This window comes from Glycine soja, chromosome 7 (assembly GCF_004193775.1).
Source record: "Glycine soja cultivar W05 chromosome 7, ASM419377v2, whole genome shotgun sequence".
Taxonomy (NCBI): Eukaryota; Viridiplantae; Streptophyta; class Magnoliopsida; order Fabales; family Fabaceae; genus Glycine; species Glycine soja.
In genome coordinates this window covers 44,371,776-44,399,253 of record NC_041008.1, presented here as the reverse complement: position 1 = coordinate 44,399,253, position 27,478 = coordinate 44,371,776, and the positions used below count along the sequence as shown (strand labels likewise).

At 33.8% G+C, this 27,478-nt stretch overlaps 5 protein-coding genes across 7 annotated transcripts; 2 read left to right on the top strand and 3 right to left on the bottom strand.

Moving 5' to 3' along the window:
* Window positions 1–964: 964 nt before the first annotated feature.
* On the top strand, window positions 965–9,681 carry LOC114419986 (calmodulin-binding transcription activator 5-like). Of its 3 annotated transcripts, none has more exons than XM_028385819.1 (14): window positions 965–1,067; window positions 1,227–1,332; window positions 1,780–1,854; window positions 2,428–2,543; window positions 3,195–3,283; window positions 3,471–3,516; window positions 4,712–4,829; window positions 5,361–5,480; window positions 5,568–5,626; window positions 6,497–6,913; window positions 7,301–7,998; window positions 8,238–8,784; window positions 8,868–9,179; window positions 9,265–9,681. In XM_028385819.1, exons 2-14 carry the CDS (start codon window positions 1,269–1,271, stop codon window positions 9,316–9,318), a joined length of 2,715 nt encoding a protein of 904 aa, XP_028241620.1. In that variant the 5' UTR covers window positions 965–1,067; window positions 1,227–1,268; the 3' UTR covers window positions 9,319–9,681. The 3 variants fall into 3 exon arrangements, with proteins under 3 accessions (XP_028241620.1, XP_028241621.1, XP_028241619.1); XM_028385820.1 differs by having other exon boundaries at window positions 1,780–1,864; XM_028385818.1 differs by having other exon boundaries at window positions 1,780–1,905.
* Window positions 9,682–11,372: 1,691 nt separating this feature from the next.
* On the bottom strand, window positions 11,373–13,058 carry LOC114419984 (GTP-binding protein SAR1A-like). The gene is made up of 3 exons (XM_028385815.1): window positions 12,660–13,058; window positions 12,414–12,545; window positions 11,373–11,928 (listed from the first exon to the last, which is right to left on the bottom strand). The coding sequence occupies exons 1-3, from the start codon at window positions 12,786–12,788 to the stop codon at window positions 11,608–11,610; spliced, it is 582 nt and encodes a 193-aa protein (XP_028241616.1). The 5' UTR covers window positions 12,789–13,058; the 3' UTR covers window positions 11,373–11,607.
* Window positions 13,059–15,118: 2,060 nt separating this feature from the next.
* LOC114419985 (GTP-binding protein SAR1A-like) lies at window positions 15,119–17,610 on the bottom strand. The gene is made up of 3 exons (XM_028385817.1): window positions 17,243–17,610; window positions 17,018–17,149; window positions 15,119–15,759 (listed from the first exon to the last, which is right to left on the bottom strand). Exons 1-3 carry the CDS (start codon window positions 17,369–17,371, stop codon window positions 15,439–15,441), a joined length of 582 nt encoding a protein of 193 aa, XP_028241618.1. The 5' UTR covers window positions 17,372–17,610; the 3' UTR covers window positions 15,119–15,438.
* Window positions 17,611–18,291: 681 nt separating this feature from the next.
* LOC114419983 (60S ribosomal protein L29-1) lies at window positions 18,292–19,071 on the top strand. Its single transcript, XM_028385814.1, has 3 exons — window positions 18,292–18,452; window positions 18,537–18,640; window positions 18,767–19,071. Exons 2-3 carry the CDS (start codon window positions 18,539–18,541, stop codon window positions 18,848–18,850), a joined length of 186 nt encoding a protein of 61 aa, XP_028241615.1. The 5' UTR covers window positions 18,292–18,452; window positions 18,537–18,538; the 3' UTR covers window positions 18,851–19,071.
* Window positions 19,072–21,053: 1,982 nt separating this feature from the next.
* Window positions 21,054–26,960, bottom strand: LOC114419982 (dihydrolipoyl dehydrogenase 2, chloroplastic-like). The gene is made up of 16 exons (XM_028385813.1): window positions 26,429–26,960; window positions 26,016–26,162; window positions 25,618–25,752; window positions 25,246–25,354; window positions 24,489–24,613; window positions 24,095–24,220; window positions 23,932–24,012; window positions 23,018–23,080; window positions 22,855–22,929; window positions 22,702–22,780; window positions 22,522–22,622; window positions 22,206–22,319; window positions 21,875–21,988; window positions 21,683–21,754; window positions 21,486–21,509; window positions 21,054–21,389 (listed from the first exon to the last, which is right to left on the bottom strand). Exons 1-16 carry the CDS (start codon window positions 26,750–26,752, stop codon window positions 21,357–21,359), a joined length of 1,722 nt encoding a protein of 573 aa, XP_028241614.1. The 5' UTR covers window positions 26,753–26,960; the 3' UTR covers window positions 21,054–21,356.
* Window positions 26,961–27,478: the final 518 nt, after the last annotated feature.

The window sequence follows — 27,478 nt, the reverse complement described above, 5'->3', positions numbered from 1 at the left end:
GCTAAAAATAAAAGTAACCTAAAATTTAAGATAAAAAAGAAATTTACTATTCTTAACTTCATCTACGTATGAAAAACAAAATTCACGATTATTTCACTCATCTATGATTTATGTTACTGTAAAATATGAGTTGAACATAAATATGATGCTATTAATATATTTTCTTAGATATGTTTATTAAATTTCTTAGATTTTGAAAATAGAGAAATATAATCAAAATATCATTATTCTTATTTAACATAATCTCATAAGATACTAAATTAAAATATTAAAATTTTGTAGTACTTTCAAACAGAAAAATAATAAAATAAAATTGGAAAATATGTAATTAACTTTAATTGATTTTTTTACTTATTTTTTTAATAAAGTTTATAAGCTTTGTTTAACATGACATTTTAGTGAAAATATTTTTTTCTTTCTTTTTTCTAGCTTGATATTAATATGAAAATGAAAAGGAGATATTGAAGATATCATTTCATTACTTTTAATTTTTTAAAATAAAATATAATATATATTATGATTTTATAAATATTAATATAAATAAAAATAAAAAATATTTCAAAACTAAAAATTAATCTTATACATTTTAAAATATTTTTATTTATGACTGGATGGGCGTGGTAAAGTTAATCTTATATATGGATTAAATAACATTTAATGTATTTTGTTAAATATTTTGAGGATTTTATCATAATGAATATTTTTTGTATTAAAACTCACTAATATCAACCTAGTGGTAATGTTGGGATAAATGCGCGTGGTTGTATGGTTATTTTTCATTACAGCCATTGTAAAAGAAAATAATTTTCCTTGGATAAGTAGTTTTACTCTCGTAAAACAACCTTTTGTCTTCATCTATTAATTTATTTTATTCGTAGTATTTAATCGTACTTAGTTCTTATTTTATTTATTTATAACTTATAATTTTATAATACTATAATAGTGTAAGAGTCAGACTGTAGAATAGAAAACAGAAAGGAACAAGAAAGAGTGTCATTCAGCTCCAACGAGGCGATCATATTTCTATCGGTTCCAATACGAACAGACCCACCCTTCTCTGCAATTAGGTAAACTTACCACCTTTTTCTATTTTTTCTCACTACCCTTTTAGTTTCTCATCCTGTTTCTGATTTCTTTTAGTTGAGAACGATCATTGTTTTCTTTTATTGAGTCGTCACTTTGCTCTTGTTTCATTTTTCATGTAATACGCACTTGCTGAGTTTTAGGTGGGAGAAAAGTTTTCGGAATTTCCGAAGGTTTCTGTGAATATGGCGAATAACTTAGCGGTGCAACTGGTTGGTTCAGAGATGCATGGATTCCACACATTGCAAGGCACGTACTTCACTGTTGGTCTTTGAATTATGCATATGTTTATTTTGATCAAATGACTAAGATGCAGTTTTTTTTTTTCCCTTATCGATAGGGTAATTTATATTAATGTTGTGAGTAGTACTAGATGTTCAAACACAATGTCCTGATATTTAATTGGAACCAAAATGATTTTACATAAGATGGTCCCTAGGTTTGATAAATTATCTGATAAGCCTACTATTGTATGGATGATAATTTTTGTCATCTGGTGGGAGAGGTCAGCCCTTTAAGTGGATCATAGAACCTTGTGGGATTAGTCTTTGGTTTTTGGCTGGAGGATACCCCGTGTTTACAAAAAAAAAAAAAATAGTTTTTGTTAGGCTATGTCAAAGGGAAAGGAAACTAATGAAAGAATTAACCTTCTCTGTTTATTTGTTGTTCTGACATGTTTTCTTATATATGCCCCAGATTTGGATGTGGGGAGCATTATGGAGGAAGCAAGAACCAGATGGCTCCGTCCCAATGAGATTCATGCCATGCTCTGTAATTACAAGTATTTTACCATTAATGTCAAGCCAGTGAATTTGCCAAAAAGTAATTATCATTTAGCTGCAACTTGATGTTCGTGAATGGATATGCATCATATCCATTCTGCTCTATCGTGCATTTTCTTATAGACAATGTGTCATCTCATCATATTCATTTGTGTCTGTTATGTCTGCATATCTTAATTTCCATAAACTTTTAGAGCTTTTGTGATCTAGCTTGTTTTATAAATTGTGAGCTTCTGTGCCCTTTATTGCTGGTTTAAAATTTATTTAGTTTGAAGTTTCTATTCTTAGGAGGGATCTATTTTCCTCTAATCTCTTTGTAATCTTCTGCTTTTACTTTAATGATTTTCTTATTTCATAAAAAAATGCACCATTTATTTGTATATATCATGAATAAAGCAGGATAAGGTCTCACTGCGAGTGACTTTTCATTCATGGAGCTAATAGAATTTTGATTAGTTATTTTGCATCCAAATAAGTTTTCACTATTAATGATTAGACAATGTCAAGTATCTGGTGAAAATATTGTTGTTGTTATAATTATTGTTATTTTGTGTGTCAACAGGTGGTACTATTGTCTTATTTGACCGCAAGATGCTTAGGAACTTTCGAAAAGATGGGCACAACTGGAAAAAGAAAAAGGATGGGAAAACTGTTAAAGAAGCTCATGAGCACTTAAAAGTGAGGATTTTCATTTTCTTGTTTGTTTTTTTTGTGTTAATTTTTTATTTTATTTTAATTTAGTTTCTTTAACATATTGTAGATAGGATAATTTATCATTTTTTGTTATGTGGAATATGAATGAATTAAACACTGACACAGAGATGAGAGGGTATAGCAAGTAGCCTGACAAGCATTACATGTGGTTAAATCTTGAAAGACATAAGGCTTCTTGGAGCTCAGTTTTCTATTTTGCCGATTTTATTGATGTTGTTCAATTCATTGTGCTTTCTCTATAAATAGTTTTTTTTTTTTCTTTTAGGAGAGTTTTGGTGTTTAGTGGGTTTAGATATTGTCCTCTGCTAGATCTGTAAGTGCTGAAGTATTTAACTGGTGATGTTTAATTTATATAAGGCATTATCTTGGATTTGTATGTCATATACGATTTTTGTACAATGATCGAGTCACATATCTATCATTATTTCTGGGTAGTATTTGGGAAACAGATCAGTTTGTGGCTTTCTGCTTTTAATTTTATCATCAAGTTAAGTGTTTATTCTGTATGATCATATAATTCCTTCCTCCAGATTTTGTTATTCTTGATTCATTAGCATCATATCTGATTTTTGACATTCTTTCTGGTCATTTTTTTTTCTTTTCCCCATCCATCAGGTTGGTAATGAAGAAAGGATCCATGTATATTATGCACATGGCCAGGATAACCCAAATTTTGTCCGAAGATGTTATTGGCTGCTTGATAAGTATGCATGTCAGCTGTTTCTTAAAGCTCCAATTCCAAAATTTTATGCATGCTCATACTGCTGAATTATGTTGTAGTATGGTGCTTCTGTTATTCTTGTATATATTGGTTAAAGTATAAATTAAAATAAGTTTGCTACTTGCTAATAACAATGTGACTTAAAATTGTTTTCACTATTTTCTTTTCAGGAGTATGGAACACATAGTCCTTGTTCATTACCGTGAAACACAGGAGGTTGTTTTCAGTTGTTCACCATTTCCTCTATTTTTTTTCCCTTTCAAAAGTTCAATTTAACGTCACCAACCATGATTTATGTGTGTCATGCGTATGTTGTTTTGTCTGGAAGAAAGACCATATACATACATAGTCATTAGTCAGTTTGTGATTTACTGATTTTTAGCCTTTTGAACATGTCTGGATACGGCATCATTATGTCTATAAGAAAATTTTCATACAGTGAAAATGTTTTTTCAGTTGGTCTGGATGAAAACTTCATTTGTTTTCTGTGTATAGTGCACAGGCTCTTTCATTTTGGGTATTGTGAAGCAGCTGTGTATAGTGTTGTTTTCCATTATGTGTTTGAAAGGATATCCATGCCCAACAAATGGATTTATACCAGTTTTGATGATGGATATAAGCTCCAAAAGTTGATTGTAGGACAGGGGAAAACCATTTTTTGATTCAAGTCCATTGGTTTTGTCTTATTTCCTATGTTGGACGGATATGCTGTGGAATGGCAAAATATTAACAGAGCCATCATTAGTAGGAGCATGACGGCTTATTAGCTTGCATTAAAAATTGGCCAAGTACAGCATTATAGATTCTATTGTATAAAACCCCTTTTTTTTAATGAGCTGTTAATGTGAATTGGTTCTTTAAAAGTCGACAGTTTGTTATTGTGCTGCTTTGCTTAAATATACTCCAGTTTCTTTTTACTTAATATTTGCCTAGAGTTGGAGTCTAATTTTCTCTATTGTATTTTTTTCAATTAAAGGGGTAACCCTGTGGCTTTTGTGGCAGAGGTGACCCATGCCATATCCCTGGAAAAAATTTAAGTTTCAAAGAACCCAAGGTTGTTTTCTTGCAATGATATTAAAAGTGTTTGCTAATATAGAAGTTATATCCCACTCATTGTTTCATTATGTTGAAAAGTACATTTATTTCTCCTTCCAGTCTTCTTTTAGCATTTTAGAATAAAGTTCATTTTTTTTTCTCTCTATAAACATAAAAAGTAGTTTTCAAAAAATGCTTGTCAGTGCTAGGCTTTAATCACTTAGTTTCTCTTCATGAATGACACTTAGCAGTTAAAACATCTTTATAATTAGATATAAACTCATGTTTAAGGTGACATTTGTGCTCTAAAATTTGATTGTGAAAATGGATATAAATTGGCTTTGTGACATTCTTTGGGTTGTTGTTTATGATACAGATGCAAGGTTCTCCTGTCACTCCTGTAAATTCACACTCCAGTTCTGTCTCTGATCCTCCTGCACCGTGGATTTTATCAGAAGAAATAGATTCAGGAACCACAACTGCATATACTGGTGGTGAGAAATAATTTTTATATTTGTGGTCTATCTTCTTAAAAGTTGTACTGGTGTAAGCTATTAATATGTAAGGCTAATGAATAATGACATTTGTTTAAAATATTCATATTTTAATTTTGAAGATGTTAAGTGTTTGTTTGGAAACAGTGAGAGGCAGGATAATGAGTTGCAAGAAAAGAACATGTGTCATGTGCATGTCTTTATATATTGCAGATATATTCCTTCTACCTCATTTCTGCTCATCTTTCCAAAGGAAGCAGAAAATAATATATTTTTTACCAAGGGAGTCTAGCTCAGTTAGTTGAGTAGGGTGCGTGAGTTGTTATGAATTCCATGGTACCCATATTCGATTCCTATGGATAAAAAAAAATAAGAATTTTTTTGTTGGTTTATAATGCTGTGTATATCTGGTTGTTTAGTTGATGCCTTTATTTTATGAAAAAAATAAAAACGACTAAATAAACTATTACTGTAGTTGTCTTTACTTGATAAGGTGTATAATTTCAGCCTTTCTGATTTGGACAAAAACAGACATGAGTAACAATATAAATGTCAAAAGTCATGAACTCAGACTTCATGAGATTAATACACTTGAATGGGATGACCTAGTGGACACAAATGATCATAACGCCTCTACTGTGCCTAATGGAGGTAAATGGTAGTTGATTAAAGCACAATCAGTCACTTGTCTGGATTGCACCATATATTTTATTATAACTTAAAATTAACTTTTTGCAGGCACTGTTCCATATTTTGATCAACAAGATCAAATTTTACTGAATGACAGTTTCGGCAATGTAAGATAATATTATCTTTCTTTTATTTGTATTCATGACTCTTTTTGTTTTCTTTTTCTCATTTGAGTTCTGTGATGGACAGTTAGTTCTTTGACTTTCTTTTTACCTGGGAAATAAATTTTATTAGAGAGAAAATGAGTGAAGCACTGGAGAATAACTAGGTGGAGGATAAGATATCCTCTTTTCTAATTTCTAATATTAATAATGGAAAGGTCAAGAAAGGAGAAAGATTCCAAGATGCAGCAAGGCTATTCAATCTCTTTGCATGTTGATAGTGAACACTATCATGAAATAGCCATGAGCTAATCACCAGAGAGAAGCCAAAAGTACAAACCTATCCTAAAGCAAACCAAGGGGTCAAGAGATCCTAAAATTGCAGGCATCCTTCTTCAACCAAACAGGCCAAAGAACTGCAAAAACTCCAGTGTCACAACTTTTGCCTCCTGATTGTTGGTCCTTTGAAATTTATCATAAGACCATTTCATCCTCTTTAAAGTATATGTAATAGAGATTTTATTATATTTCCTAGACAACATGTTTTATAGATGTTCAGTCATTCAGCATCCAGGACATCGGCATTTAAAGTGTCTTTTTGACTATTATATTATTGTTTCATTATACATGCTTAGGAGTTAAGATGCCATTTTACCTTTGTGATACTATTTTTCAAATCACCTGTAATCACATAAAAAAGGCCACAGCCATTTTGAAGAACAGGCCTTGAAATTATAGTGAAGCAAATACTTATTTTTACTTATTATACCTCACTTATATCATTTCCTTTACTTCCTCTTCCTACTTCTTCCTCTTTTTTCTGAAGATACTTGCTTTTTAATAGCCGCTGCTTTGTAATACTTGCTTTGTCACCAGGTAGCCAACAATCTATCTGCAGAAATTCCTTCTTTTGGTAATCTTACTCAGCCAATTGCTGGGAGCAACAGAGTTCCTTACAATTTTTCTGAAAGTGTTACTCTTCAGACGATGGACAATCAAGCAAATCCACATGAGCAGAAGAATAATACAGTTTCCTTAAGTGGTGTTGATTCCTTGGACACTTTGGTCAATGATAGATTGCAAAGTCAGGACAGCTTTGGAATGTGGGTGAACCACATCATGTCTGATTCACCATGTTCAGTAGATGACCCAGCTCTTGAATCACCAGTTTCATCCATTTATGAACCATATTCGTCTCTGGTAGTGGATAGTCAGGAATCTTCTCTGCCAGAACAAGTATTTACTATCACTGATGTATCCCCTACATGTGTATCTTCCACCGAGAAATCAAAGGTTTCCTTTGCCCTTCTTGTAGATCTACTTACTAGCAAATATTATCTGCTTTAAGCATATCTTTCTTTAACAGTTAACTCTAATGTTTTATTTGGTTTCTTACTTCTTAGTTGATTCCGTAGTCTTTTATTTCAATCTTGATTGAGTTCCTGTTGAATTTCATAGCTGTAAACTGCAAAAATATAAACTCCAAGGATTATTTTTAGTTCTTTTCAATCTTGCCAAAATCACTTTTAATTGGTGTTATGAGTTGCTCTTTGGCTACAAGCATGCACATCTTCATGTATACAAATTGTAACAGAATTTAACTGAGTACATACTTGCTGCTTGATGAATTCATATGTTTGCTACCTGTTATTTTGACTTTCTGAATTCCTTTACTTGCAGGTCCTGGTGACTGGATTTTTTCTTAAGGACTATATGCACCTTTCAAAGTCCAATCTATTATGTGTCTGTGGTGATGTTAGTGTTCCTGCAGAAATTGTTCAGGTTGGGGTCTACCGTTGCTGGGTATCACCACACTCTCCAGGATTTGTGAATCTCTACTTGAGCATTGATGGCCATAAGCCTATTAGCCAAGTTGTTAATTTTGAATATCGTACTCCTGCTTTGCATGATCCTGCAGTTTCAATGGAAGAGAGTGACAATTGGGACGAGTTTCGACAACAAATGAGGCTTGCATATTTGCTCTTTGCTAAACAATTGAACCTTGATGTTATCTCCAGTAAAGTATCACCTAATAGACTTAAAGAGGCTAGGCAATTCGCCCTCAAAACATCATTTATTTCCAATAGTTGGCAATACTTAATCAAGTCAACTGAAGACAACCAAATTCCATTTTCACAAGCAAAAGATGCCCTGTTCGGAATTACATTGAAAAACAGACTAAAGGAATGGCTTTTGGAAAGAATTGTTTTAGGCTGCAAGACTACTGAATATGATGCTCATGGCCAAAGTGTAATCCATTTGTGTGCAATTTTGGGATATAATTGGGCTGTTTCCTTATTTTCATGGTCAGGCTTGTCATTGGATTTCCGTGATAGGTTTGGATGGACAGCTCTTCATTGGGCAGCATATTGTGGAAGGTATAATACACAGACATCCCACTTGTTTAAACCATTAGCCCTTCTGTAACTACATTGACCTAACAATCCTTTTTTGGCATGGTTTCACCATTCATGTTCTTTTCTGTTTCTCTTTTCCCTACATAAAGGTGAACATTAACATAATCAATGTGGATTTAGAATGATGTTGGGTAAAGTAGACTGTTTGAACTTTGAATTAAAATTTTCTTATACATTTGATTTAATATTTGTATCTTCAGGGAGAAAATGGTTGCAACTCTGTTGTCTGCTGGGGCGAAGCCAAATTTGGTCACTGATCCTACTCCACAAAATCCTGGTGGATGCACTGCTGCTGATCTTGCTTATATGAGGGGTCATGATGGCTTAGCAGCTTATCTTTCAGAAAAATCTCTGGTTCAGCACTTCAATGACATGAGCTTAGCTGGAAATATCAGTGGCTCACTGGAAACTAGCACGACTGATCCAGTAAATCCTGCAAACCTTACCGAGGACCAGCAGAACCTGAAGGATACGTTGACAGCTTACCGAACTGCTGCTGAGGCAGCTTCCCGCATACATGCTGCATTTAGGGAACACTCTCTAAAACTGAGAACTAAGGCGGTTGCATCTTCCAATCCAGAGGCTCAAGCACGCAAAATAGTTGCAGCAATGAAGATTCAGCATGCCTTTAGGAACCACGAGACAAAGAAAATGATGGCAGCTGCCGCTCGCATTCAGTGTACATACCGTACATGGAAGATTCGTAAAGAATTTCTTAACATGCGTCGTCAGGCTGTTAAAATTCAAGTAAAAGCTTCTCTTCTAGTTGGCACATACCTTAACAGCAGATTTTGTTGGGCAAATTGACTAACATCTATGTTACAATGCAGGCTGCATTCCGGTGCTTTCAAGTTCGGAAGCATTATCGCAAAATTCTTTGGTCTGTTGGTGTGGTTGAGAAAGCAGTGCTGCGTTGGCGTTTGAAGAGAAGGGGCTTCCGTGGTCTCCAGGTCAAAACTGTCGATGCGGGAACCGGAGATCAGGATCAGCAAAGTGATGTAGAGGAGGAATTCTTCCGGACTGGTAGGAAGCAAGCTGAAGAACGTGTTGAGAGATCTGTAGTACGTGTGCAGGCTATGTTCCGTTCAAAGAAAGCACAAGAAGAGTACAGGAGGATGAAATTGGCCCTTAATCAAGCAAAGGTAACTGTTAATCTATACATTTAATTAATCCTAGGAGGATTTGATTTTGCATGTTTTTTCACTTGTAGAATTTTCCTTTGTGCAGCTGGAGCGGGAATACGAACAACTTCTTAGTACTGAAGTGGACATGCAACTGTAGATTTTGTAAGTTCCCCTCGACCGTTTAAGACTTCCTTAGTATCCTAGAATGGGTCATTATATAAAGTTTTCATCTGTTATTGGGCTCTATGGTTGAAACTTCTGATGCAAGGATACTGTGCCACCCCAAAGTTTAATATACTGAATACTAGAATAGTTATAGCCACAAGCCTGGTCCGGGGATGGTAATGCTTCTTCGTTTCTTTTAACTAAAAAATAGCAGAGGCAACAAAGATCAGAGCGAATTTTTATAATTATTATTTATAGGCGCCAACACATCTTCAGTATTAGCCGATATGTACAAAGACACTTTTTGTTTCTTAAATTACCATATCCAATATCAGTTATCTCTTTAGATTAATGATTAAATTTATCATGATACTCACCGATATTATGTAAGTTAAATCTAAATTAAAAACAAATTGTATCAATATCAAAGAGCAAGAGATAATCCAATGTCATTTGATTGGTATTTTTTACGGGCACGTTTGTAACTGTAAGACTATAGGGTTAGGACTAAGGTAGGGATGAGTAAAGTTTGGTCACAATTTAGTTTAGTGGCTTTGTTTCTATATGAAGCCTGCCTTAGTAGTGCGTGCTCCCAGTGTCTTCCGGAATACTGCGTGTGCGTGAACAAATAGGACACGGATCCTCTCTAGTGAAGAGAGAAAAAGACACAGGATTCAGGTGAAACACATTTGTTAGCAATTGGATCCTTTGTTAGGTGGGTCCCATCTGAACCTTGTTTTGCCTTTGCATTATAAACAAATATTCCTACAACTTCATATCATACAATTTTTATATAATTCTTCAAAGTATACGATTGCATATATTAATAACAACTAGGTTTATACTTCCATGGCCAGTAAGATATGGCACAATTGGTAATTTGGTATATTGTGAGGTTCTTTAATCATGTTAGTAGGAATTCAGTTTTTGACCTTGTATGTAGAAAATACTTTGTTGGGAGGAAAATATTTGTGATTTCTACACTTCAAAAGATTGAGCAATGTTGTATCTTTGTACAAACTTTCATACGAATCTGTCTATTTAGAGCATGTTTTAAAAATATAAAACGAATTCAATATTTATCATAAAGAAAGTAGGAGAATGTTGTAGGATAATATTATTCCAAAAGATTCATTTATATCCGCGTGGTGATTGTGTGTAGAGAGAGTGAAAGAGAACATTAAGTGACAAACATGTGAGATTAGTGAATATAAATCAATAAATTTCACATAGTCAAATTAAAATAGAACTCACGTCTCTTTTTTTTTTAAAGTCATTCAAATAACCTTAAAATAACTTTTGCTTTTGACTATCAATATATGTATATTTAAGATTTAGCCTTATCATTTTCAATAAAACTAGCCTTTTCATTTTGCACGCTGCCTTATTGAGGTCACTTCCACCTTCTGAAGACGGATCAAATGATAAGGCTATTTTTATTTGAGAATGAAGGAAACAAATGATTATTAAAATTATAAGAATGACTAAAAGTCATAGCCTTTTTAAGTGATCAATGTGACCATTGACATGTACGATCAAAATTTACCCGTCGTATTTTCAAATGAAAATAATTCTATCATTTGATAGATATCTATGTGAATAATAATATTATTCATGCAAATCAAATAAGCTTTTACACATTTTTTTAGGGAAAAAACTCACTTCAGAATTGTGTTTTTGACCGCTAATGTTTTCATAACCTAACATTTTAAAATTGTAGAATCAGAAGTCAAAACCTAAATACTTGTGTCCAAAATATAAGTTGTTTACTTCAAACCACTCAAGTGGGTAAGAGATTTATTTACATGCATGGCCTTGCTATGTTGAATAAACCTAAAGTCTACTTGAGCAAATCTAAGCTGATCTGCAGACATCTCTCAACCCGAGTTTCGTAAAGAAATATTGAGAAAAGTGGACTAACAAATTATCATTGGTCACAAGTATCCTAAGATTTACTGCCACCAAAATATTCTCCTTAGTCCTTATGGCCGTAGTGTCGATTGTCAACTAAACGAAAAACACTGTCAAACGTGCACAATCACAAAGTAACATTCAAGCCACCATTTATTAACTAGTAACTACGCAATTTTAATAACCAATATATATAGAACTGCAACACAAGCTGGCAACTGACACCAAAAAATATAGAAACTAGTATGTCTCATTCATAACAAAGAAAAAGTAAAACCACCATTAAAGTATATCCAATTTACATGAGCAGAGATACGCTAATGTGGAGACTACATTAGCATGAGGATAATAAAGAGCAAACACTTGTTCTCTATTTAATGTACTGAGAGAGCCACTGAAAGCCTTCACCATACCCCATCTTGCGGACAATACTGCACATGAAAACCTCCAAAGGACGAACATTGGAGTCAACCAAATTAACCTTGCCTTTGCCTGTGGTGAAGTTGGTGAGGCCCATATGATAACGTAGTTCATCCTCTGAAGCAGCATAAGGTATATCAATCTTGTTTCCCAAGATGAGGAAAGGCACATTTGCTAGTGACTCGTCAGAGAGAAGAGCATCCAACTCCTTCTTTGATTCTGAAAACCTTTCCTTGTCAAATGCATCAACCAGGTACACTACAGCATCCACCTACATGATTTCATCATCATCAAGCAAATTAGGCTGATTTCAAAGCAATAATGTTTTGGAATTTTAGAAAGATGTCCATGTCAATGTTTGATTTGAAAACTCGATAGCAATCAACATATGAATTAGGTATTAAAAAACAACCAATCACATACTCTCATCTCTTTTTGTTCTTTTAGCCTACGTGCAAATGTACAATTAACAAATTTCCTTATAAAATATATACATCATTTAGCGTTATTTGCCAAATCCATATTCCATACCCAAGTGGCATGGCATTTACGAAACAGAAAATTCAAGCTAGCATGCTTTGACTATCAATTCAAAAACCTTATTATAGGATGTAAAATTACAATCAATCTAACATACCATGCTCAATAATAATAATAATGAACTAAAGGAACTAAAACCATTCGAATGTCCTGTATTCATAAACATGAAGTGAAACTGAAAAATTGAAATAAGAAAAAAATATATATATAAGAAACCTGAGCGTAATAGTCCTTCCAGACCCTACGAGCAATCTGGTGACCACCCAAGTCGAAAGCCTTAAACTTTATCTTCCCAATACTCAACTCCTCCGAAGTGGGATATTGAGTAGGTTGATGCTGAACAAGTCTCTGCAAAATTTCAATTCACCACTTTAAAAAATTATTATAAATATAAGTAAAATCAAAATCCAATCCAATAATAAGAATATCACAAAAGTAAAGTTAAAAAAGAAAAAGAAAAACCTCGTCTTTGAGCATGTGAAGCAAAGTGGTCTTCCCAGAATTATCTAACCCTAGGAACAAAATCTTCGCCTCCTTTTGCCACAGGCCAAGGGTCGCCAAAATTCCATAGAACCAATCAACAAGAAACATCCTTTTTCTTTTTCTTGAGAAGTTTCACAAGTGGTGTGAAAAATAAACAACAAAATCTCCGACAAGGTCGCCGGAAACTCCAACCGGAGAAGCCAAGAGAGAAAACTAAACTTCCTAAGTATTAAAATTCAGAAGAAGAATCGACAGAGACACCAAGAAAACGCAACGCGAAAAGAAGAACCAGTTTTCTTTTCTTTTCTTTTTGTTTTTCTGCCTTCAGAAATTTTTCATCATATATTGGGGGCGAGTGAATACCGGTTACCGGCTTGGCCAGTGAAATATATGGACTGAGCGGTGGCAGAGGAAAATGAGCAAAAATGTTTATGAGGGCAAAACAGGGGAAACTGGAGTAGCCGGTTATTGGGTGGAAATTCCAGTGGTGTGAATTTGATTGGTTGGTACGCGTCATTGGGTTTAACAGTTCATAGTTCATGCTAGAGCCTCATAAATAATAATAATAATAAATAAACCACAGATTTTTCTTAACTAGTTAGCTCCAGAAAAGCTAAACTAATTACAAAACGTCAAAAACAAGGGAACAAAAAAAAAATTACACGTACGTGAAAAGTTGTTGTCACATATCTACGAAAAGAATCGCGTGTGTGAAAGGCGTTTTTGAATTCGTTTCAACTCGACAAAGGCAACGTACTGCAGTAAAATGTTGCTTTTTATCCAAGTATTTTTTGTCCTATGCAAAATTACTAATTACAGTAAATTTAAAATATTAATCTCTAAATCATTTTTTATTTAAGTCTAAATAGTAAATCAATCAGACACATTGTAAATGCGTGCTTCTATCATAATATATCATAGGGCATACGTGCAAATTGTGGCATTGTCACTCATGCTTCTATCTTAATGTCAGTAGAGCATGCATGCAGGTTATGGCATTGAAACTCACTTTTGTTCTAATCAGTGTTGCCTTGCCTTTGACTAGTATTCTATAGTTTGTGAAACTATCTCTTGTTTAACTGTGAGAATAAATAGAGACAAAAAAAGTTAAATTAATTTAGTGTTCATCTAATTTATTTTTTAGGTTTATTTTAAAATTAATTCAATTTATTCATAGTGTCTAAATTTTGACCGACAATATTAAAAAATTATACTTTTTGACGACTTAAAATCACTTAATAATAATTTTAAATCACTATAGAAGGTATGGTCAAATTTATATGATAAAATCACTTAAATTAATTTAGACGGCTGGATCAAATTAAACTAATTATAAAAATAAAAAAATCAAATTGAATCCAAAAAAATTAAAGAGTTAAATCAAACTAATTTTAAAAATTAGATAATCAAATTAAACAAAAAAAATCATCAAATTAAACGAAAAAAATAAATAAATTAGAGGACAAAAAATTAATTTAACAAAAAAAATAGATTAAATTTAAAATTGTTTAGAATAGGAAATATAAGAAAGAATATGACATGAATAAAATATTTTTCATATTGTTTAGTTAAAATAATAGAGAAAAGACAAAATATAATTATATTAAATGACTTTTCCACTCTTATAATATAATAAAATTAAATTAAAATCCTACATTTTTACCTATGTTATCACTCAAGACTGAACTCAATAAGGTCTCGCTAGTTTCCACATTTTGGTTTAAAATAAAAGTATTTTAAGAAACAACTGGATAAGGACTCAACTAAATATTGGTCAATAAATAGTTGGTCGTAAAATTAAACTCAATTTTTTTCAAGTAAAAATAATCAAAACTTGTGAATATTATGCATTGACGTCATAGTAACCTAAAAAAAACAATTAAAAATAATCACATTAAAAATAATCAATTTTTTTGGCAAAAATTAATTGTAAACAAAACTTGTGAATATTATGCATTGACGTCATAGTAACCTAAAAAAAACACACCGGTTGGATGGTTACTAATGATAATCCATCTATGGGTTGAATGACTAATAATGATAATCCATCTAAAGGTTGAATGGCTACTAATCATACTCATCCTAACACTAATGTCATTCTGCACCCATACAAAAAAAATTATCACGCTCTACAATACCTACGAAGTTAGGCGTTGAAATACCTTTGTAGGTAGCCAAAACTATCACGTCCTCCTGGTTCCTACGCATAATCAAATTTTCAATTCAAAAGTAGGCGTGACTCCATAAAGTAATCTTTTTCTTAAAATCTTTATTGGGTTAAAAACATGATGCCCTTCAAATCAAATCCAAGGTAATATATTACAGGAAAATAGATGATGCAATGTCAGTATAAAATAATTTTATAATTTTATTTAAGTACAAGTCATTATGGATGATAAGTTTATTCACTTTTATAAGGGAATTGGAAGAGAAAGAGATAAGAAAAAGCTCAGTTTCCAGTCAAAATCTTCCGGGAAGAAAGTGGAATAAAATTTTTCCAGTGTTATTATTGTGTTTCTCCCCGGTCATACATAACCCCTACAACAGAATCCAGTGTTTCAAACAGAAAATATCCCCCACCCCACAAGAGAAAATATCTAAAGATACAAATTTTGACACATAACATAACATAACTGCAGTTGTATTAAATAATCCAATCAAAATGAAATCATCAATAGCAAAAACAGAAAAAACCTCTTCTGATGTAACTGCAGACAGTGCTGGTAGATCAAGGAAAGGGGGGAAATGATGCCAGAATCTACTTAATATATTGAGAGACCCATTGGAAGCCATCTCCATATCCCATCTTGCGTACAATGCTGCACATGAACACTTCTAGAGGCCGAAGGTTCGACTCCGTGAGGTTGACCTTCCCCTTCCCCGTGGTGAAATTGGTCAGGCCTAGATGATAACGTAGCTCTTCTTCTGATGCAGCATATGGAATGTCAATCTTGTTGCCTAGCACAAGAAATGGAACATTTGCCAATGATTCATCTGAAAGCAAGGCATCAAGCTCCTTCTTTGATTCTGCAAACCTCTCTTTGTCAAAGGCATCAACCAGGTAAACTACTGCATCCACCTGGAAAACCAAAGTGCGTGTGAATTCTAAAGCAATACCAAAACTTTCTAAGCAGCATTTGGAGCCATTGCATTTTAGGTATGTGTTTACAAACAACAATTACAATGAATCCAGGGGAATAAAGTGAAAAACAATCATTGATAAAGAAACCACCAACACCTCAATAAGTTATGGCTCAATGGAACAAAAATCGTGAAACAAAAATATATACTTGAATTGGGAGGCTGACAGTTGATGATCTAAATACTCCATATAATAACCATCAATCTAACTTCATGCCGATCTTAATGAATAGCTCTCCTCCCTCAAAGAAAAGTGTATCAATTAGAATTTTTGCTTCATTTTAATTTCAACAGGATGTACCAATTTATTAGATCTTTCAGAGATCTATGCATCCCTTATTTGTTCTTTGCACTCTCCTGTGTGCTCCTTTCTTTCTAAATCATTGGGAAAATTTTGGACATGTTACAAAAGATACACGAAAAACACACCCTAAACACACCCTTCAATGTTGAAAGAAGTGCTATCAGTGAAACGCTCACTGTCGATATTTACCTCTCACGAATCAGATAAATAATACAGTCATACAGATATATAATATTGATTTTTGCTGTGCAAAAAAAAATACAGTCATACAGAGACCTTTATCTGTGCCACCGGGCACATATAAAAATCAAGCAAGTTGTAAGTTCAAAGGATTCCAGAACAGCAACAGCACGTCAACAAAATATCACAGGAAAAAGAGTTAGAGAACAAAAACAACTCATGTGAAAACCTGGCACACCAAATAGGAAGTGAACAATAATGAATAAACCAACCAAAGCTAAGAGAGTGGTGTCAGCCAACCCTGAAGCCATTGGATCTATGAAAGATTAGTTAACAAGTCTCAAACTGATAACAGGAATCAAAGGATTGACAAAGTGATAACCAATGCCTCCAATAAAAAATACCCCGCACCTCTTCTTCTCGAGCACAAAAGAAATACCATTTCGTAGAAGCCAAAAATCAAATTGAGCTTATTATTTACCACTCAAGATTTGAATTAGAATTCACAAATCTACAACATCCAAATCCCACCGAAAGCAGATATGCACCAAAGCTCTAACAAAAACAATAAGAATCCCACGGCCACAAACCAAGTCCCATTTCTTAGAAACTACAAATCACATTAACAGTGCACAAGACACACATTTTATCATTGAAAAGGGAAAGAAAAAAAATCAGAAATTGATAAGCGAAAATGAAGAGATTGACCGACCTTCGCGTAATAGTCTTTCCAGACTCTGCGGGCAACTTGATGACCCCCCAAATCAAAAGCCTTAAACTTGATCTTCCCAATGCTCAATTCCTCCGAAGTGGGGTGTTGGGTCGGCTGGTGCTGAACTAATCTCTGCAATTGCATCGAAAAAAATGAAAAAAAAAATTAATAATAAAAAAAAGGTATTTGATTTGATATTTTGATGTTAAGGGAGAGGAACCTCACCTCGTCTTTGAGCATGTGAAGGAGTGTGGTCTTCCCTGCATTATCGAGACCAAGGAAGAGAATTTTGGCTTCTTTCTGCCAGAGACCGAGGGAAGCTAGAATGCCATAGAACCAATCGAAGAAGAACATGTTTTGAGATCGAAACGAAACGGAAGGGGAATTGCAGAGCAGAGCAGAGCGAGTTTTTGAATCTGGGTGTGGTGTGGGGGAGAAAGAAAAGTCCCAGATCGCTGGTTGCTAACCTAGATCCCACCGAAGTCTTAGATTGTCCTTTTAGGCGAAAATTAATTCAGCGTTCCAAACGCATGTGGTAGGAATACGAATGCACCTCATTTCTCTTTTTTGTCCCAAACACGACATCTAACTAAGAACAGGGGCCCGTTATTCTAAACCAAGCTTGTGGTTCTCTCGCGTGTCATTTGTCAACTCTCATTTTTATTGAATAAAACATTATTTTGGTCATTAAATCAAAGTATCTCTCGTTCTTAAATATTTTTAAACTAAACAAATTATACAATAAGTTTTTTATTTTTTACAGAACAAGAAGTTGTTAAAAATATTATTATTTTTTTACTAAAAGAAGTTGTTAAAGTAATAGAAATCAAGTTATTATCATTCAAATATTAAAAAAAAAATCTTCAAATTAAACTCTTGGGAACATTTGGTTGAGTTGAGTTGAATTTTTTTCTTATTTGAAAATTATGATTTCAGAAAAATTTGATTATTGAAAATTATGATTCATGTATAAATATATTTGATTAGTTTTAACATATTTATTGGAAATTAAATATTCATATAAGTTAAATATGTAATTAAAATTTTCTGTCTACATGAGAAAGTTAGATTTCTATCTCCTTCTTTAAAATGTTTTTGCCAGAAAATAAATTAAAATTAATTTCTAAAATTCATAATTTACTGATAATTTTTTTATTAATTGCAGAAGAAGAAAACTAAATCATAAATATATTTAAAACAAAATCATTTCACAAAAACCAATTCCATTTTTTTCATTATTGAGCCTCCACCATCAAGTTCTTATGGGCCACAAGCCCATCCATGCCATTCTCGATAAGCAAAGGGCACTATCGTCATATCGAGGAAAGTCTTAGGGTTTCGCCTCACAAGGTGGCATATATAATAGCCCACCTACATCTTCCCCGAAATTCTGTTCCGCAGAAAACCTTAGCCCAACCGGATCTTCACGATTAGGGTTAGCTCTGTTCAATTTCTCTAACACGTTCTTACTTTTTTGTTGCTCTCTTCATTGTCTTACATTGTGTGCATTGAATTGCAGAGATGGCTAAGTCGAAGAACCACACCGCTCACAACCAGTCCTACAAGGCCCACAAGAATGGCATCAAAAAGCCAAAGAGGCACCGCCACACTTCCACCAAAGGGGTATTCTCCTCTTCTTTTCTTTCTCTATCGATCTACGTTTATATATTTTCCGATGAATTGCATTTCATACCCGTTTTTTTAAATGTAATTTTTGTTTTAATGATTTGTTGTTGGCAATTCATATAGATGGATCCAAAGTTTCTGAGGAACCAAAGGTACGCGAGGAAGCATAACAAGAAGAGCGGTGAAACAGCCACGGAAGAAGAGTAAAGTGTCACTCTCAAATGGGGCTATTAGGATTTGATTTGCTATTCAAGTCCCATATGTTTTGTGTCAAATCTATATTTAGTAGTATAGTCATTTTGATGAGTTAATTTAATCCAGAGAGAATGCAGTACTTACTCTTATAGCATCGTTGCTGGTTTTTGTTTGTTAAAGACCCTTCAAATTTTATCGATGGATTATTATTCAGTTGTTTATGCTTTCAGTAACTGCTATAGTAATGTTTATTTTTTAGTATGCTTATGAATATAATTATATCTGGGCAGATGTCTTGGATTTGCATATAACGTGCCCAGGGAGTTGATTTTGTTTTTTTGTCAATTTCATTTTTAGTCTACTTTGATGTGATAAAGCAATAGGGGAAGAACGGTATATTTCTAACTGTCCTTTGTGTTATGATTTCACTTTGCTCAGCTATTGGTTAACGTCTAAGTTGCAATTTTCCTGTTATTAACACTGATGTTTGGTATAGAAATGAACTAAAACACATGAATTAGGGTCTGTTTAGATATATTTTTTCATAAATGATCTCTAGGATAAGAAAATAAGAAATAAGCTTTATAAGCTAAAATTTATTTATGCACGGCTAAAATCAGATTTTGGAGAAGTTGATATGAGTGTTTCGAAGAAGTTAATATGAGAGAGTTTTGGAGAATTAATTTATGTATAAGCAAATTTTAGTTTATGGATTTTTTTTTCTTTTTTCCCCCTAAAAATGCATATAGAATAGTTTGTATAAAAGGATTTTCATTATGAAATTATTATTTTGATCCTCATTTACCGTTTCCATCTAATTAAGTAAGCATGCATAGCCTACCGTAATTTTCCATGATGATCTTTACACCAATAAAATTGGATGAGCTTTCAGTGTTTTATGGATTTTTTTAATTTTGGTGATTGGTATGATCTTGTTTAGCTGCCGGATCGTAGAATGATGTGAGCTGACAGCTGAGTTTTTTGTGGTGTGATCGTCTGTTATAGGCATATATTTTGCGGGGAAGCATTTAGACATCTTAAAAACGATTTTGCTAATTATTATTTCATATTGCTTAAAGAATATTATAGTAACTTCCTAATATTCTTATGTGGTAAGAGGCTAAAATATTTTTTGCATAATAGTTTTTTAGCAAGTTTTCCTTCCCTTTTATCCTTAATCAGGTTTTTTAAGAATAAGATGCTAAGCATCATGGACAATTATTTTTAACGTGGTGTTACAAACGAATAACTAACTGGGGACAAAGTTAATTCTTACAAATATTAGTGAAATCCCATATTTCATATATAAGAAATAAGAATAATCCGTCCTTGGATAATGAGTTGGATTGCATCACCATCAATCCCCCATTTTTTTTCTATTGATTCGAAAAAGATCTGTTCGCATAAACCCAAGAGTGATTCTAAGTCTTGATAAAGTGAAAATTAAACCACTGTCAGAAATTATACCAAACTAATCGATTTCCCTGGGGAACAAGGGAACCAATTGAAACTGATTTAGATAACTTATTATCTGATAAGCCATGTGAATTTTGTGGTTGACCTAGTCTTAAAGAGAGTGTCCCACATCATATTTACAGATTATCTCTCCTAATTTTATAAATTTTAACCAATTAAAAAATGTATTAGAGAGTGTGTTCTTAAGATTTCTCTAAAAGAATAGTATAATGTCATAGTTGAGAGTTGAGTCTCTTAGAGTATAAACATCCTGCTACAATAAAGTAATTAATAAACAACTATCCATCATAAATACTTAATTGGTGAACGATTCAATCGCGTTGAACTCCCCTCCGGTTAATGGAGAGATTCATTAGGAGAGACACATGAATCTGTGGGAATTAGATTAATTAAGAGAAAGGTAGACACATGAGAGATAAACACATTTGTATCCCATATGTTTATCTCTCTCCTAATAAACCTCTCCAGTTACTCTCCATTAACTAGAGAGGATATTTTTCCGATTCAACCAAACTCTACTTGGTACTCAGCGCGTTAAAGTGAACCAATAACCCAGTTACTAATTTAACAAACAAATGTCACTCACACAACTCGTTGATCAAATCAGATGCATGTGAATGCTTCATATTTGCATCATATGCACCAATAAACATTAGAAATATTTGGTAGACCGATACCAATGACAACCATGGCCATAGGAAAAAGACTTTCATCCAATACTAATTCGAAGCTTTACGTATAGCGTAGTGAAGCCAAAGGTGTGGCGACGAGCATAATTTCATAATCTCTGAAGGAAAACTGTTAATGGTACATAAATGTTCGGTGCAAGACTAGAAGCACTCTAAAAAAATAGGCCGCTGTCAGAGGCCCTCTCATTGACTATAATTAGATGAAGCAAACTAGTTTAAAAACTGCAATAATGAGCATAAGCATCTTTGACAGGCACTAAGAATACCAAGTAGAAAAGAAACCATTACATGTAAGCTTCGGCAGTTATTCATCATCAGGTCATTATTGATTTCCCTCAAACGGTTCCCCTCTTTTACAGGATTCTGAATGTGTTTGTGTCTTCCTCCTGAAGATGAATATTTTGGAAGTCCCTAGTACAAGTAAATTTCTTCAAAATTTTATACTTTGTTTGGGAAGATTAGACAGCAACTGGTTCACTTACTGGGCTAGAAGCTTGTGCTTTAACCTGCCTCAGTAATATAAGACACATGTGTTAAGGCGCCTGCGACAATAAACTAGCTGTGTGTGTGCAAGTCTGAAGGTGAATGTTCTTTGTTTCAATTCTTTATTCCTTATTGTTATTGTCTTAATAAGGTTAGAATAGAAAAGTTATTGGAAGAAAATTAAGGATTAGCTCACCTTTGCTGATTTGAATAGTTCATCAAGAACCTCGGACAAAGTTGGATGTGCATGAACTGCAAATTTTATGTCCTGCATTGTACCACAAAACGGTGAAATTTACCAAACAAGCAGGATAAATAAGAGTGAAGACTTTGTGACTATTATTAGTAACTAAATGCCAATACACATAAATGTGGTAGAAAAATTTACCTGAATACGTGTCCCTAATGCAATTGCATTGGATGCTTCATGGATGAGATCTGCTGCATGCAAACCAAAAATATGAACTCCTAGTATCTCTCCATTGTCAGGTCTATATATCAACTGCAAGAAAGCATAAAACGACAATTAGCAATGTCAAGCTGGTGAAAACAGAGAAGTAAATGCATCCAGAGAAAATGAGAGCGTAGAACAAGTCTCATGACCAAATAATTTTGGCACTGCCATAGTAACTCTACTAGAGAGCTCATTAGCAAAATTTCACACTTTTATAGCTTCTGTACAGGAATAGCATTAAAGGAGGAAGATACAAAAGTATAACCTTGGCTAGTCCCTCTCCTTCGTTTTCTGCTAGAGCCTTTGTGTTAGCTTTAAAACTTGTTTTGGCAACACTTACTTCAAACCCCTCTTTTTCACCTTTCTCCCTTGCTTGAGGCTGCAGGATTTTATGTTTGATCGCAACACATGAGAATTCAAGTGAAGAATGAGAGGCAGTAATTTTATTGTATAAATAATATAAGGGAAAAGAGTATGGAAAAGAAGAATGGAGAGAAGGTTAACCACACATGAAAGAAAACTCATTTGTTGTAAAATGTTGCAGTGAATGACACATCAAACAAAATAAAATTATGATATACCTCTGTCAATCCAACCATGCTGATTTCAGGATGAGTGAAACAAGCAGCTGGGATGCTTAAATGATTGAGCACGAGATCTCTTCCAGTGACTTGTTCAACCACTGTTAGACAATTTTTTCATCAAATGATATTGCAGCAAAAACTAAAATTTTTGGGAAAATTACATGAGTTACCACTTACCTGAAATTCCTTGTGCACTGGCAGCATGAGCAAGCATCATCTTGCCATTTGCATCACCAATACAGTATAAATGAGGCACCTATCATTCCACATCCTATGTCAGTAACAATAAGTCAGGGAGGGATAATTATTACTTGAGAAGTTGAGACAAACCAGCTTGCCATTTGCATCGATTACTCGCATGCGCTCATCCACAGGAACAAAACCACGCTGTGTTACCACATCAATCTGTAGGTACAAGTTAACAAAAATATACAATTACTTCCTTTAGAGAAAATCTCCTAATCCTAAGCATATCTCTGTCGGAATTGCTTACATTCTCCAATCCAAGACCTTGTGTGAACGGAGCCCTTCCGGTTGCTATTAGTGCAGCATCCACCTTTAGCAAAGCAAAGACAGCAATTTGTAATAAATCTGAAGTAATTAACTATACAGGTAAAAGAAAAGGGAGATCAAACTTAAGCTGGTTACATCCTAGTCCAAATTAATTAACAAAACAAACAATAGAATATAATGAAAAATATGAAAACTACTCCTAAGCGATCATCTAAGATACTCCACAATATTTTAAGATACAATAATGATATTATGAGGTATTTTCTAGACATTCTAAAACTCCCGCTTAAGCTAAAAGCTTACTAGGCTTTAAACTTTCTACAATTAAAAAAAAACAAAATAAAATTAACAAATAATGCAGTGACACACAATAGAGGGCAGGAAACAGACTATCTATCAAAAAAATGCCAAAGTAACTATCCAAAAACATCAAACCTAACAGACTAACTAACCACCAAAATCCAAATACAAAAAACTGCAGCCCAAAGGAGCCAAACAGCCACAGTAAGGTGGTAAACAGAGGCAATGAGGAAGATGGTACAGTGAGGCAAACAATGGCAAAGGTGGAAGGAAAAAGGGCAGCACACACACAACAAAGGCTGGCCTGACATATTCCAGTGACCACTTTGATACTGCAGTTTATGAGGTTTAGGTAGGGAAACAAGGACTATATTAGACTTATCTGTTGTATTGTAACATGGTAAATATAAAGCACTAGCTCCTATTTATACTAATACTAGACTTCTAATTCTAATGATAATATTAAATATATAATTAAATAACTTAACATATAATTAAATATGAGAGCAAAAACAATATAACATGGGAGAAATGTTAACAATTGAAAATAACAAAGAGATAAACCTAAAAGCTTTTTGGAAAAGATCAAGCTACCTCCAGAGTGTCTTTTGGCTCCTTTGTTTTTGCATCAATAAGTTCAATCAAGACAGGTTTCCCATCCCTTGCGGGCGTGATCTATACAATAAACATGAGGACTGTAGCATGTCATAGTAGCCAAATAATAAAATTATATCAAGAAATTACAAGATATTGTTACCTTGGTTGCAAAAACTCCAGTATGATAGTCAATATTCCGGGGATTTATAAGGACCCTCTGAGCCAACTTGCTAATTTCAGGATCAAATCCAGGCATAAGTTGATCTAAAGCTTCTATAAAAGTAACCTGCAGAATACCAATTATTAATTTGCTAATCTTTTCAGGAATAAATTAGGGATCATAATTTTTTTTAAAAAAAAAGGAAATAGTATAAAGATTAAATATTTGTTAACTTCTTGGAGTAATAAAAAGTATAAACTGCAATGTGATTTTACAGAACATCTACATATTTCTGATGTCAAATGATAGGATTGATTATTTGTAAATATTTCTCAAGAACAAAAGGTAATGAAAAGAGAAAGAAAAAGTATCAAAATTCACAAAGATGTGCTACCTCACTTCCAAGTGCTGTATATACATCACTGAATTCAAGACCAATATATCCACTTCCTACAATTGCTATCCAATCAGGAACAGATTCCAGTTTGAGTGCGTGATCACTGGTAATCACAGTCTTCCCTGAAGATGATTTTTAGGAAAGTTTTCACTAAAAAGTAATTATACCCAACAAAACTTAGAAGCAATCAAGAGATGGAAAAAAACATAAAGATACAAAGGTTTGAATTTATACATGAGCATCAAACTTGTGTCATAAATTAGAGAGAAGATTTCCTCATAACATAAATATAGGACCAGACAGAATTTATAAAATTTTGAATTGGATGGAAGCTAAATTATACACTGAATATCTGTAGTTATGTTAAGAAAGGGGATGAATTAGGATATATGGGAGTTTTGTGAAACTTTTAATTGCTGAAGATATAATGACTGTTTCAGTCTACTTTATGACTGTGTGGACTGCAAAAAGCAAAACTGTAGGGCTGCATGAATCACTAAATTGACTTTTCAGATTGAAAATCAGAAGATCCGTCTATAGTGAAGAAAGAGTTCCTTATGCACGTGTCAATGGAGTCTAATAAAAAAATATGTCCACTTCAAAATGATCACCCTTTTGTCCATTGCATGCTTAGCAACTAATTGCACTCTCGTTTCTTGTAGCCGGAAGGCAAGCCTAAATCCACTGAATTCAGTAAAACTAGAACAAGGAACATTAAATATTAATGTCATAAAAAGAAAGGATTGATATGTACCATCAATTTCAATGCCCTTAGGAACAAATGGAACAGAACCAGTAGCAATGATGATATCTTTTGCAGTTACTATTTTGTCTGAGGAGCCAACTTTCACCTTTTGAGGACCCTGCACAGATTGATAAATAAAGCAGTAACCAAAATGTCAAAATTTTCTTTTTGCCTTTTCATTATAGCTTGACTAATAAACAAATAGCTCAATTCCCTAATAGTTTGTCTGGAATGTAAAAATAAAAAGGAATTTGATTTCTAAATCAATTTCATCCAAATAATTTTCTATTTTCAAACATTCCCATCACAAAGCGAGTGATCATACTGATATCTAAGCATTTATAATGCCATAGAATCCTCACAGGCAATATGTCACATTACCAGAATAGTTCCAAAACCAGTAAGTATGTCTACTCCAAGCGCTTTCATTGAGTTGGTCAAGTTATTACGGATTTTCGAAGCAAGATTATTAGCATGATCAGCGACTCCTTGTCTGTCATAGCCGGCAGCAGAAACCTAAAACGAGCAAAAAATAAAGCAAAATAATCATGTAAGTGTCAATCACTCTACAATCTACACATCTACCATGTAATAATATTCTAAGAATTTGGTTGTCTTTCTGTCAACCAACCAGAAATCATTGTTGGCATAACTTTTGTAGCAATTATTATAAAAGTCAACTTACTATACATGGCGTTATATTATATACGACGTTCATTTTAATTAAATTCATATTCGAATTTCATTACAAATACTCCCACATAGTGCAACACTCTAACCTGTAAGCCAAAGGACTTCAAGTGATGATCGCTCTTTAGTTCTCGCATACGACCACTCACGGCCAAAAGAGCTTTGGAAGGAACACAGCCTCGGTTCACACATGTCCCTCCCACCACATCTCCTTCCACAATAGCTGTTTTCAAACCCTGCAATCATACCGTTAATAAAACTTCTCTCACAAAAATGTGATACTCAACTTACTCTATCCCGCAGTCAGCATTCAATATTCATTAACGGCTATCAATTTCTCGATACATCGTATATATGAAGATCAATTGCCATATCAATTTCCATACGCACACTTGAGATTAATTCGGTTTAGTAACTTAGTAACAACTATGATTATCAATTTATCAAAGTATGCATCCCGCATTAACAAGTAGGCATGTAGTTTTGTTTTCTGAGATCGAACCTTCTCGACGGCATGAAGCGCGGCGCCGTGGCCGCCAACGCCGGCGCCGATAATAAGCAAATCGTAGTCGAACGATTTGGGAGGGATGCCATTGCTAGAAAGCGCGGCAGAGACTGCGGCGGAGCGAGGGCGGCGAGGGAGGTGGGAGTGGTGGCGGTTGCGAGAAGCAGCGAGACCTGAAGCAAATGCCTCGCGCCTCAAGCCGCAGAAGCGGAGATTGAGAGGCGTGGCGACGGCGGGAGAGTGGAATGAGTGTCGTGATCTGGAAACGGTGGCGGCGGAGGAGGAGGTCGCGGAGAACGAGAGAGAGAGCGAGGAATGCATTTTTGGAGGGAGGGAGAAATGGAAATGGAAAATGGTGAAGTGAAGGAGATGTATAGTAGAGAGAGATCTAAAAGAGAGAGAAAATGAGACCTCGAGAAGTCCGTTGAGAGTTGGGAACAGTGGGAAGGGAGAACAAAGGGGCGGACAAATCAAAGAGCGGTCGATCAACTACTTTTGTTAGCTTTGAACTTTGCGTAATAATCTCAATGTTTTTCTTTTTTTTCTTTCCCTCGACATTTGGTAATATAAACTATAGACAAAGCACTCGAGTTTGATAAAATCATTGAAGAGCATAGTCTGGCCTATTTTATTTCATTCAAAATAAGTGGTGTGTTAAATTGCTGTTTTATACATATAAATATTATGTTAGACAAAACTAACAAAAATACAAAAATTAATTATAACTAGTTAAAAGTTTTTAAGTCGACTTATTCAATTATAAATATTTAATAAAATTATATGTTGAAATAGATAATAAATATAAAATAAGATAAATAATCATATTTATTTGATATTTTTATTTAAATTTTATATTTATTTTATAGATAAAAATATATTTTAAAGCATGATTGTGAAAATTGAATCGAACCAGTTGATTTGATCAATTGGATCGATAACTAATTTGGATATCAAATTGATCAATTAAATGGTCACATCAAACTATTATAAATTAATTTGGTTTCATAAAATTGAGTGATCTCCAACCAGTTTGGAAACTCGAACGGG